The 13093-nt window shown below is 41.9% G+C and overlaps 2 protein-coding genes across 4 annotated transcripts; both read left to right on the top strand.

Annotated features, from left to right (window-relative positions):
• Window positions 1–243: 243 nt before the first annotated feature.
• Window positions 244–10649, top strand: ppp2r5b (protein phosphatase 2, regulatory subunit B', beta). Of its 2 annotated transcripts, none has more exons than XM_077544181.1 (13): window positions 244–431; window positions 564–849; window positions 2097–2293; window positions 2358–2459; window positions 2529–2621; window positions 2706–2836; window positions 2909–2968; window positions 4831–4939; window positions 6867–6920; window positions 7938–8108; window positions 9091–9218; window positions 9305–9406; window positions 9496–10649. In XM_077544181.1, the coding sequence occupies exons 2-13, from the start codon at window positions 654–656 to the stop codon at window positions 9599–9601; spliced, it is 1449 nt and encodes a 482-aa protein (XP_077400307.1). In that variant the 5' UTR covers window positions 244–431; window positions 564–653; the 3' UTR covers window positions 9602–10649. The 2 variants fall into 2 exon arrangements, with proteins under 2 accessions (XP_077400307.1, XP_077400306.1); XM_077544180.1 differs by having other exon boundaries at window positions 561–849.
• Window positions 10650–11670: 1021 nt separating this feature from the next.
• Window positions 11671–12622, top strand: gphb5 (glycoprotein hormone subunit beta 5). 2 transcript variants are annotated; one of them, XM_077544843.1, is made up of 3 exons: window positions 11671–11717; window positions 11942–12210; window positions 12434–12622. In XM_077544843.1, the coding sequence occupies exons 2-3, from the start codon at window positions 12007–12009 to the stop codon at window positions 12620–12622; spliced, it is 393 nt and encodes a 130-aa protein (XP_077400969.1). In that variant the 5' UTR covers window positions 11671–11717; window positions 11942–12006. The 2 variants fall into 2 exon arrangements, with proteins under 2 accessions (XP_077400969.1, XP_077400968.1); XM_077544842.1 differs by lacking the exon at window positions 11671–11717 and having other exon boundaries at window positions 11818–12210.
• Window positions 12623–13093: the final 471 nt, after the last annotated feature.

The following is a 13093-nucleotide window of genomic DNA, read 5'->3' as shown; positions in this document are numbered from 1 at the left end:
GCATCAAGTGAAATGTTAAGGAGAAGGTCACACGTCCTCCGGTGTTGTCGTTTCAAAATAAAGCATCAATTTGGCTCAGAGCACTTTTCAAAGGAGTTGTGAGTTGTCGTAACAGATCGCTTCTGATTTAAACTTTTTTTCTACTATACATCGAGTATTGTCGTGTTCTCGTTCCAACAGCTTCTAATTATTTTTGACACGTCTGATCTCTTATTGTGAAAAAGCACATCGTGATTTTCCGGCATGGTCCTTCCCAGCGTTTGGATGAGCAATTGAAACGGAAAACGACTCACGGAGGACGGAGAGCGCTTTTGTCTCACAAAGAGCATTTAATAGTTGTATTTTGTCTCTTCGGTTGCCACCGCCTGGAAAGCCTATTCTTCTCGTCCAGCGAGACGGAGTGGAGCGGAGTCGCGTAATAAGACGGCGAGGTGAGACTCGTTCCCCCTCCCTGATCTTTTTTTTTTTTTTTTTTAGGATCATTAGGATGTGGACCAAAATCAGGAGCAGCAGTGACGGCCGTTGAGTAACGTGCGTGTTTTAACATCATTGTCCCTCAGAAGATTTTCTTCCTCGCATAGTCGCCTCACCTTGTCCCATCTGTGATTCCGCGGCACCAATCACCCACATTTGGTGAACCCCTCCACCCCGCCATGGACACCACCACCATGCTCCCCCCGTCCAGCCCGTCCTCACCCACCAGCAGCTTCTCGGTGCCGTCCGCGGAGAAGGTGGACGGCTTCGTGCGACGCTCCATCCGCAGGGCGCGCCGTAGGAGGTCCCCCAGCTCGTCAAACTTCCACTGCCAGAGCGCTGTGGTGGAGCTAATGCCCCTGCCTCTTCTCAAAGGTCAGTCAGCATCCCTGAGAACACAACACACAGAGAATTGCTTTTTTAAAAAAAAAATGGTGGATAATTCATTAATCTTCCGGTCAACACACTGGAAATTTTCCGGCAAAATGTTTTCATATTCCAAATTTGAGTCTTTTCATGACAAACTTATGTTATGGGAGCCAACACACACCTGCCACCAGTTGGTGTAGTGGTCCCTAGAGAAGTGCATGGGACTCTCAATGTTCACTTTTTTGTTGTTATGGGACTGCTGCATAGCAAAACAGTAGCAGAGCTACTGCTTGCGATGCAAAGCAAGCACATATTTACTATCCTAATAAAATCGCGGAAATTTTTCCATTTTTTTATTATTCCATCGATTTTTCCGCAAAAATGTGGCCCGTACCGTAGAACGCACCGGCACAAATGAGGTATCAAACGATGCGGCTCGATCTGACTCGCTGCGGCATTACTTTTCTTGGAATTCCGAGTTACCATGGTGACGCAATTCCCCCAAAAAAGTCCCCCGAAAAGTCCCATTGGAATGAATGGCAAAGGGAAAGACAAAATCACAAATCAAATACCTTTTTCCAAGCCATGCTACACGCTACACATTTTCTACTACTATTTTCTCAAAATTCTGCAACGATTTACTTAAAGCTGCTCTTTGGAACAATTTGCCCAAAAATATCATTACAATATCCTTTTTATTTGACCATTTAGGATTGAAACATCTTCTAATAAGTAGATTAACATTTTAGCTGTTCACAATGGGTACTCGTGCAAGCCTCTGGCCATTAGTTTTCCGACTGGATTCGGGTTCGAATTTCCCACACTCTGTCTGCGGATGTGACATCATATGCACATCGTGTAGTGAAGACAGGTGTGTGCAGTTTCACCTTTTGGCCACAGGTGGCAGTAGCGATTCGAAATTCAATGTTCTGCATTTAGTAGCTTTAAGTAAAATCTTGGAATTAATTTAAAACTGAGTTGATTTATTTTTAAACGCTTTAAATAATTTAAATTACTTTCTTATTTTGGCAGCACTATAAAAATATACATATATATATATTTTATTAAATGTATGAACCTTTTATTTAAAAAAAAAAAGCTGTCTCAAGTCACATGACTGAGTTATTTGAATATTTGCTGTACTGAAGATATCAAAAGTCTAAACACCCCCTCAAATGCCAGGTTTCTGTGACATTTTTACATAATTTAAGTCATAAAAGCGCTCCCGTTTCCTACTGTTTACCGGCACGCAGACGCCTCCGCCGCTGAGTTCCACGACCTCTTCTGCAAGAAGCTGCAGCAGTGCTGCGTGACCTTCGACTTCCTGGACTGCGTGGCCCACCTGAACGGGAAGGAGATCAAGCGGGCGGCGCTCAACGAGCTGGTGGAGAACGTGGCCACCAGCAAAGGGGTCCTGATCGAGCCCCTCTACCCGGAGGCCATTAAGATGGTGCGGTGGCAGAACGCCGGCGCCTTTCCACTCCTCTCTCGGCTCATCTCATCTTTCACCGCAGATCTCAGAGAACATCTTCCGATGCCTCCCGCCGTGCGAGAACCCCAAGTTTGACCCGGAAGAGGACGATCCCCCGCAGGAGGCTTCCTGGCCGCATCTTCAGGTAGACCCCATCTTGTCAGGAGGTCTCGCAAAGCACAAGACGTCGACAAACGTTGTGCCTCTTTCCTAGCTGGTGTACGAGTTCTTCCTGAGTTTCCTGGAAAGTCCCGATTTCAAGCCCGCCGTGGCCAAGCGCTACGTGGACCAGAAATTCATGTTCCAGGTGATCCTCTCTCCTCTCCTCTCCTTCCTGCATGTGTCGGTGTTCCGCAAGGACTGCCACTGCAACGGCTTTCTGTGCGTTTAGCTCCTAGAACGTTTTGACAGCGAGGACCCCAGAGAGAGGGAATACCTCAAGATCATTTTGCACCGCATTTACAGAAAACTACTTGGCCTCCGAGCCTATATCCGCAAGCAGATAAATTACATCTTCCTCAGGTACTGGTCTTCCTATTTTGATCATAAATACTGGCCATAAAAAATAATAATGATAAAGTACCTGTTTTCCAGGTTCATCTATGAGACAGAGCAATTTAATGGCGTCACGGAGCTGCTGGAAGTCCTCGGCAGGTGAGCACAAAACACTTCTTTAGCCTCTGTCACCCGATTGCTAACATGGAGGCACACGGGCTAGCATTTAGCATCTATGTGGATATCTGAACACAACGTGTAGGCAGACAATATAACAATACTCACAGGCATATATTCTTTATTCTCTGCGAAGAACGACTAATACTGATTGAGCAGCACAACTGAAAGAGAGAGATGAAAGAGATTATTCAATTGTTTTTAATTGTGTCATTGCTCTGTTTTTAACTCATTCAGTGCCATTGACGGCTATATAGACGTCAAAAATTCATTTGAACAATTTCTATTAGTTTAGCATTTTTTCCCACTTTTGTTAACAAGACTATGTATGAAAACCTAGGGGAAAAATTATTCTACATTTAGAACAGATAATCAAATTTGTGATTAATCATTTAACCAAGTTAACTAGCAAATTTGAATCGCCTGATGTCCCTAATTTTTAATAAACTTTTCTTTTTTTCTTAAAGGAAAAAAGAAAAGATTATTAAGAAGAAAAAAAATACTTCTTTTTTTTTAAAGAAGAAGAAAAGATTATTTAAAATTAGGCGCGTCAGGCGATTAAAATTTTTCGTAATTAATCACATGACTTAACTAGTTAACTCACGATTAATCACAAATTTTATATCTGTTCTAAATGTACAATATATTTTCTAGATTTTCATACTCTTGTTAACAAAAGTGGAAAAAATGTTAAACTAATAAAAATAGTTCAAATGAATTTTTGACGTCTATAGCCGTCAATGGCAGTGAATGAATTAATAAGTATAATGTAAGAGCTTTTTTCACTTAAAAAAAATTGGGTTGTTTTTTGAGGGAGGATACAACAGATTAATTGCATTTCCATTCCTTTCAGTGAGAAAGATGATTTGAGTCAAATAATAAATTAAACCAAGACACCATTGAACTTGATTTTTGGGAAAATTTGCTCAAATAAGGTCAGGTCAATATCCCAACTGCAAAAATCAATTTTCAATGGTGATGAGGGTCGAGGGTGACGTGAGAAAGCCGAGGCAGAGGGATGAGTCACGCGAGGAGCGAGAGGCTGGCAGTCATGTTGCTGGTAACGGAGGTATTTATAGCCCCGCCCACACCGGCGACAATGAACGAAGGAGGACACGCTGTAGGAAAGACGGATTAGATGACGTCATGTCATCATAAAGGGGTGGAGCTCCTGTAGGAATGGAAATCCAAGGATCTCTTTTTAGTAGTCATAGACCGATGTTTTATTCAAGGCCGATACGATATTTCAAGTCGATATTCATTTGCAGTAAAAACGAAAATAGTGTCAAAATTAAAAATAAAATAGTAATTTTACACATATAAAGAATTGACAGTTTTGTTTGAAAATTCTAACAAAAATTGCAGGGAGCTTCCAGGGTCATGAGCATGTGTTAAGCGCAATTAAAAACTAATCAAGTAAATAGTTCCCTGAAGTTTTCTACTGTAAATAAAGTTTTCCAAAATTTCAAAAATAATTTCCTGATTTAATTTTTTTTTAAATAAAAAGTGCAGGGAGTTCCCGGTGTCAGCATAATTTTTTTTAGAAAGTGGAAATTTAAATAGATCCGTAAAAGAAAAGTTCCTGTATCTCACTGAGCGACAAATGCATGCGCATGTAGCTCATTTGGGGTTTTGTCTGGGTTCGTAAAAGGTTTCAAGAGATCTTCGCAGTGAAGAATTGTCTGAAAACCCTCAATTTCGCTAGCATTCACCACACAGATCCGTCAAAATGCCAAATATCGGCACCGATAATCTTTCAGTGGCGTGGTGAGAGGAAATGAACATTGACTGAATTTCTCTCCCCATGAGTTGAATGCTAATTTTCACTTTGTGTCCGACGCCAGCATCATCAACGGCTTTGCTGAGCCCCTGAAGGCCGAACACAAGCAGTTCCTGGTGCGGGTCCTCATCCCGCTGCACAAGGCGACGTCTCTGTCCGTCTTCCACGCGCCGGTCAGTCACGAGTCCGACTCGAGTCGGATGAGTCCAAGCCCGTTCGTCGGTCACTGTTCGCTTTGAGTCATATTTGCTGAATTGCAAACGTTTTCCTTTGTCACATTGGGTCACTGGATTTTGGCGTGATGCCACTGGGACGCCACTAGATGGCAGAGTCGAGTCACACATCCAAAAAGCATTGCTTCTGTTTGAGTCTGTTTTTTTGTGGTTTTGCCTGTAGTGTTGAAATTGTCACACCGTTTTGTTATACAAGTCAGTGCAGTTTGTCAATTGCACCTCTTTTGACATTTCTCCTCCCAGTCCTCGCGCCAACACACACACACACACACATTCAGACTTGTTTGGACCACCTGACAAGCTCAGGGGGAGTTTTTCTGGCAATGCAAAGAAAAGTTCAGATATGAGCGCAAGGCCTTTTAAATCATGTCAGTGACTCAATAAGCGCTTTGAGTATAATGACGGTCACGGTGTTGTCGGAAGGCGAGACGTGTGTAATCTGTGCAGCGATGTCACTCCCAGTCAGGAAGAGAGCTGCTCAGTTTGTTTACAGCGTTCCCACGGCGGCGTGGATTCCAGAAGAATTATTTACAAGGACTCGAAATTGTACCTGTGAACTTTTTTTTTTTTTCTACGTTCCCCGTGGAATGATTCTGGAAGTGCTTTTTTTTTTTTTTTGCTTTTACACTTTTCCGGAACTGTTGGATTATTTGTTTGGTAGCTGTTAAATCCTCCGTAATCCGTCGCCTAACGACGACCTCCCGTTCCCACAAAAGGCCGTCTTGGCAACGCCATCCAAACGCCGTGTTTACCCCACGCGGGCTTAATGCCGGCTAAGACTTTGAACAATACTCGAAATAGCTTGACCCGTCCTCACGTTTGTTCGAACCCTCCCGGCGCTTTTCTCTTCTCCTTTGAATTGCACAATGTCGCGTGACCTCATCGAATGAAGAGCAGAGGAAGCCGCACTTGTGTGCTTTTGCTCCTAGTCCAATGTTGCATACATGTCAACCCTAATTTGGTCCCACCTGTATTACAAACCCATAAAATCCTTATTTTCCCATAAAAATCCTTATGTCAGTTTTATCAATACTAAAGCTGTTTCATGCAATAACATTAATCTTACCTTACTTTCTTTCTTATATGAAGACATTGACAGTATCTTGTTCCAAATGACATTTTATTGCACAAAGAAAAAACAGATTTCTAAATATCACAGGGACGGTTGACTTTTTTGTTGCTTCACATTTCTCTCGTGCAACTTTGATTTCAAATGTTCTTTGACATCGTAAATGCCAGATGCCGCAACCTTAATGTCCCGTGAACAAAGCGAACATGATGCATACTCTTCTCCAAGTTTTGACGGACCAATTACCTTAAATAAATCCGTCCATTCCGAACGAAAACGTCCGGTGTATCTTGTTTTTTTGGCCGGCCTGTCCCCCATTTTCTCAACCACTGCGAACGACTCGCAATTTTCGCGCTAACACAAATTTCTTAACTGCGCATGTCAGGAAACTGTTCGAAGTCTCGCGCGATAGACGAGATTTTGTGACCGGTTGTTGTTTAAATCGAGTTTATGCACACGTGTAGCACGTAGCCGACAGTAAATACTAAATACATTTAAAAAGGGTAAGCAATATATACTAATATTATTATTTTCATTAAAACAGTTAAATCCGTATTCATTTCCAAATACGCCCGTATGCTTTTGCAACACTTAAAAATCCGTAAGAAATACGGACAAATCTTATGGGTTGACATGTATGAGTTGTCGGGCACAAGCGCCGTGGCGACGCGACCCGGTGAACGCGAAACACGCACACACATTTACGTTACTGCCGTAAAATAACTCTGTGACTAACGCTGTACTGCCGCAAAATAACTGTGACTAACGCTGACAATTGTGTGTCTCCTCCCATCACAGCTGATCTACTGTATCGTGCAGTTCATTAAGAAAGAGGCCGCTTGCACCGAACATGTAAGTTGGTGTATGATTGTTCAAAATGAAGCGAAGTAACGCGAGTAAATTACTCGAGTAAACGCTGGATATGGAAAATGCACGCGCCCCTGTTCAAAAAAGGTTAGGGGGATACAGAAAGGGTGAGACCAAGGAAAGTCATTTCAAAACGTTCCCATTTCCTGTATGGCTCTCATTAAACCCAATTAAAGTTCATCTGTTGTTGACTTTTTTTGCTGTCTAATATTTCATAAACTGTGTTAGTAAAAAAAAAATATGTAAAAACCTACTAGAACATCTGAAATTTGGGGGTTAATCACTTTTAACTCAGTCACTGCCATTGACGGCTATAGACGTCAAAAATTCATTTGAACTATTTCTATGAGTTAAACATTTTTTCCCACTTTTGTTAACAAGAGTATGAAAAGCTAGATTTTTTTTTATTGTATTAGAACAGATATAAAATCTGTGATTAATCGTGAGTTAACTAGTAAAGTCATGCGATTAATTATGATTAAAAATTGTAATCGCCTGACGCCCCTAATTTTTAATAATGTTTTCCTTAAAAAAATGTATATAGAAAAAAAAGAAAAGATTATTAAAAAATAGGGGCATCAGGCAATTAAAAATTGGAATCGTAATTAATCGCATGACTTCACTAGTTAACTCACGATTAATCACAAATTTTATATCTGTTCTAAATGTCCCAAAAAAATTATAGGTTTTCATACTCTTGTTAATAAAAATGGAAAAATAAAGTTAAACTAACTAAGAAATAGTTCAAATTAATTTTTGACGTCTATTGCTGTCAATGGCAGTGAATGAGTTGAATGTGGCAAGCATGAGTTGACTGCCATTTAACATATTTGAATGTGATTGGTTGATTCTGAACACGGTCATGTCACATTAATGGTGGAATAAGTGATAAAAACCATGAATCCTGGTCTTGATTTTTCATCACAAAAAGCTGGCATTTGAACAGGGGTGTGTAGACTTTTTATATACACCATATGTCCTTTTTTTTTTTTTTTTTCTCAGATTATCAGAGGCTTGCTCAAATACTGGCCCAAGACGTGCACGCGGAAGGAGGTGATCATCCTGAGCGAGGTGGAGCAGATACTGGATGTCATCGAGCCGTCTCAGTTCGTCCAGGTCCAGGAGCCGCTCTTCGAGAAGATCGCCGCTTGCATCGCCAGTCCTCACTTCCAGGTGAGCGACTCCCCATCGCCTCCAAACTGGAAGCACACCAGCTGCCATTTTGCCACTTGCTGTCGACGGTTGCGCAGCGCTCAAGGTAATGGCCGACCACGACGGCTCACTTGTTTGGTCATGTGACGTTTGTGGGATGACACGCGATTGGTCTGGTCATTACCTGATCCCCGAGCAACTGTGATTTCACTTTCAGTCGACAGCAAGTGGCAAAATGGCCGCCCCCTGAGATGGATAATAAAAACGGTTGGATTTTGATGCTTTATATATATATATATATATATATATATATATTTTTTTTTTTAAGGGGTGTCAGGCGATTAAAATATTTAATTGTAATTAATTGCATGACTTCAATAGTTAACTCACGATTAATCGCAAATTTTATATCTGTTGTAAATACAATAAAAAAAGTGATACTCTAGTTAACATAAAAGTGGGAAATATATTTTTAACTAATAGGAATATGGCTGCATCTTTCAGTTATTGATACAGTAATTTCATAATAATTCATAAATTTGAGTAAAAAATTTTTTTTTTTACTGTACTGTAAAAAAAACGAGTGCAATATTGATTTGTGTTGAGGACATTTTTCTGCCACTAGATGGCATAATTGCACTTTGTGATTTTTCTTTTTTATATTAAGAGCCATCTAATCTTTAACATGAAGTAACTTGTGAAATTCTCCACATTTTTAAAATTGCAAAATACAGCTTGGCCCCAGTCTCCACAAAATATATGCATTATTATGACATTTATTACTGCTACATTTTGACGTGGACGTGTCTGCTGCGTTTCCCCCCCAGTAAACGCTTTCCAAGAAATCGTGCGTTAAAAAAAATAAAATAAATAATTGTGGCGCTAAAGGAACGTTAAATGAACTGAAAGTCAACGCACAAATTGAATGGGATTTTACCCCGATTGCTAGCGTTAGCCGTAGCGATGTTGACGCGACTCTAAAGAATGTCCACGTGTGCGCCAGGTGGTGGAGCGAGCTTGTTACTTTTGGAAGAACCAACACATCATGAGTCTGATCTGTCTGAACTGCCACGTTATCCTCCCGCTGGTTTTCTCGAACCTGTACACGTTCTCCAAGGACCAATGGAACCAGTAGGTGGCGCCGCACACCGATGTTTGTGTCGAGCTGTGAATTGGGGCTACCCTAACCGCGCAAATGTCCCCCCCCCCCCCCCCAGACCCATCGTGTCTCTCGTCTTTGACATACTGAAGACCTTCATGAAAATGAACAGCGATCTGTTTTTACAACTTGCGAATTCCTACAAAGCGGAAAAACAGAAGTGAGTAGAGATGTATGTGGTTTGGCGCGGGTGAGGGGGGGGGGGGGGGGGGCGGTGGCGGCCCGTCCTCATGCGCGTGCTCTGCTTAGGGTCACGAAGCGGGAGACGGAGCACGCCGAGCTGTGGCGACACCTGGACGAACTCGCGGGAGCCAAGCGTGGCGAGGAAGCGGACCCGCCGAGCCCCACGCAATGATCAGAAGCCGGGGAGAGCGCCACCTGGTGCCGCCCCACTACTGACGTTGGCGGCGTTTTATATATTTCTATCATTCTATATACATAACGTGTTTGATGAAAGAAACGAGTGTAGCAGATAAGATGGCGGCAAAAGTGCAGGAATTGCACACAATTGCCCTTTAACCACCTAGAGGGAAAAACAACGGGATGGCCGGCGGCTCTTTTTGTTCTTTGAATCGGTGGCGGTGCTAACCATGACACTTTAATAGGGTGCGAGGGGATGCGTTTTATTTCTTTATTTCAAACAAGTTGACCTCCGACTTGAGCAAAATGCACCTTTAAGTGTGCTTTTCGTCCATCTTACTTTGGCAATACTTGCATTGTATCATTTGTTCACTGTTGTTCACATTGCCTTAAAGGTACTTTACCTGTAAATCAATTACATGTGAATGATTTTTGCTTGACTGAATGATATGTTTTATTTTGCACTCTGTGTGTGTGTGTGTGTGTGTGTAAGCGAGAGCGCCAGGAATGTATAGTGAAACAAATTGATTGTCTTTTTTTTTTTTTTTGTGTGTTTGTTTTAACAATCTACCTGTCAGCGAAAGTAAAATATTTTCATTTCGACACAGTGCAAAAAAAAAAAAACACCCAGCCAAGAAAGCAAGGGGTATTTGATTGATGCTGCTGATTGTCTCCAAATATGTATTCATGTTGCCAAATATCTTGATATATGCAGACTTTTTTATACATATATATATATATATATACTTTCTTTCTTTCTTTCTTTCCAAAGAAGTCTGACTGAATGATGTTCTGAATGCATTACACGTAGCAATCGATCACAATTTGTTTTTTTTTTGTCTCCAAGAGTAAACAGCTGAAAATATGTTTTGGGTGTGGGAGGGGTGAAGTCGGATGTAGAAAGCTTACGGTAAGTTAACATGACATTACACTTCACTTTGACAAAACAACGCCTGTGTGTGTGTCTTGTTTTTATGAACAATGTCTTATTTATTCTATTTTATTAGAGCGTGTTTATTAAGGCCCGGGCAATTAATTATATCAGCTGATATTAGCCCTTTTCAAAAAAAAAAAAAAAGTTTTGCCAATTAAACGCTGATATATTCTTACTTTCTCATGAATCGGTACTCAAAAACGTCATCGCCCACCACTTTTACAGCTACATTTTGTAGAGAAGGAGAAGAAAGTAGAACACAGTAAAAGCACCACATTCATAGCAGGAGAAAGTTTTGGCTAAGTTTCGACATTTGCAGGACTGTAAGATGTTGTTCTTGTTTCTGGAGGCTGGCTAAAGGCGGGTTATAGATAAAAGTTGCTAACGTTTTCTGCTAATGAACCAAACACGGCAGGACATGATTTCAAGCTCGTCTCTTTGGATTTAACTCTCCCCCCCTCCCAACAAGTCCCCTTTTTCTCGAACGAGGATCGCTCGGTTGCACCTCTCTCTCTTTTGCGCTCTTGCGTTCATGACACACAAAACACTACAGCATTTGAAAAAACAATGCCAAAATTAATCATTCACAAAACAAAAATTAGTCAATTGCAAGTAAATAAAATAAACATTGGCCCAAAAAAAAGTGTTACAACTTCAATGGTAATTGAGCCCCCCCCAGCCAAATATCGTAATCGGCGTCGATATATAAAAAAAAAAAAAGCTTATTAGTCGAGCCCTAGTGGTAGGCTTAATTATTGTTATCCCTTATACCTTCAAAACACGAGAGAGAGAGATGTTATAGGCTTACTCAAGTTATCTTTGTTAAAAAAAAGATCGCGCAGGTGTACCTAATGTAGTGTCCACCAGTGCAGAGATGTGGCATGCATTAACGCACATGCACACGTCGAAGTTAAGAAAACAGCGTATAGACGACTATCAGTATTTTCCAGGGAGAGAGTCTCCATTATTGTCGCTTCGGGTCTCTCGTGTGGCATTTTAATTGTAATTACGATGATGTCAGAGTGTCCGTCCGCCCGAATGACTTTCTCACACTGAAAAAAAAGGGAGGGGGGAAAAAAAACAACAAAGACGAGCCTTCCAGCTTCCATTTCACTTGCTTGTCGCACGAACGGAGCCACACGCGTCCCGACCCTCGGCAGAAGGTAAGACGCCAAAGGTGAGAGCATTTTTCTCTTCTTACTTTTTAGTCCAAAGTAGACTGCGAGGTTGTGTTTGGATAAGAAACTGTGGTATGTTGCACCATTGTAATGTTTTTTTTTTTCAATCAACTCAATCGAACAACTGTCATAATTTCTAATCAGTTAAAATGATTTCACGTAAAACATTTATTTTCTTATAGTCACTTTAAAGATCGACTTACTCGGAAATACCTTGCTGCAGCAATTCCTCGAGTGCCCACCAGAGGGCAGCTTTGTTCCTGCGTAACCAGAGAGCCCGCGTGTAGCATGCGCATCTTTCCTCCGCTGCTGCTGCTGCTGCTCCTGCTCGGCCAGCGCGCGGCTGCGATGCGCGTCGCCGCCGAAACGACGGCACTGCACGGCTTTCGCGGCTGCGCAGTGCGAGAGTTCACCTTTGTGGCCCAGAAGCCGGGGTGCAAGGGGCTGCGGGTAACCACGGAGGCCTGCTGGGGGCGCTGTCACACCTGGGAGGTAAAAGGAACACCACTTACTCCACTTAAAAGATATTGGCATAATTAAACACAATGTAAAGAATTTAAACGGTTTTTTTTTGCTTCACCTTTTATTTAAAAAAAACAACAACCCCACAGCTCTTATTAATGGTTGCTGACAGCGCCGCCCTGCTGGACGGCGGCTTCCATTACATATAATGGTACTTTCCTGCTTGTGTTTGCCCCCCCCCCACGTTTTGCAGAGGCCAGTGCTGGACCCCCCCTACATCCACCGGCATCACCGCGTGTGCACGTACGCACTGACCCGCTATGCTAGCGCGCGGCTGCCCGGCTGCCAGCCCGGCATCTCGCCTCTTTACCACTACCCGGTGGCCGTGCACTGCCACTGCGCCGTGTGCACAACCCTGGACAGCGAGTGTGAGAGCTTCTGACGGCTCATGCCCATCATGTCATCAACTTGTGTGTGATGCTCATTAAAAATCATACAAACAAAATATCGGTGTAAGATTTTAGCCTCTTTTTTTTTTTTACTGACATATGGTTTGAATGTGTGAAAAATATGTTTTTTTTTGTTTATTAAAGCACGAGCGTAACGCAGAATGCACGATGAGATGAGGAAAAATTCTGAGGACGGGCGATGTGGCAGTTTACTAGACTGTTCTCATGAGATACTGAAGTCCGTATCCCATTGAAAGGCGAATTTTGATTTCTCATAAGGGTTCGTTCAAGGTCACAAGATTTTCAACATACGCTAAACGTTATTTTCACGTTTGCCTACTGTTTAGATGTTTTTTTTCTTGTTGCAAGGAAATTTTGATTCACAATTTCCTTGCGACAAGAAAAAACATAATCACTGTTAGCGAATGTTGCAACATTGAACGAAACCGGTCAAACCCTGACGA

Source organism: Vanacampus margaritifer, chromosome 15, assembly GCF_051991255.1.
Source record: "Vanacampus margaritifer isolate UIUO_Vmar chromosome 15, RoL_Vmar_1.0, whole genome shotgun sequence".
NCBI lineage: Eukaryota > Metazoa > Chordata > Actinopteri > Syngnathiformes > Syngnathidae > Vanacampus > Vanacampus margaritifer.
This window is presented reverse-complemented; position numbering and strand designations above follow the sequence as displayed.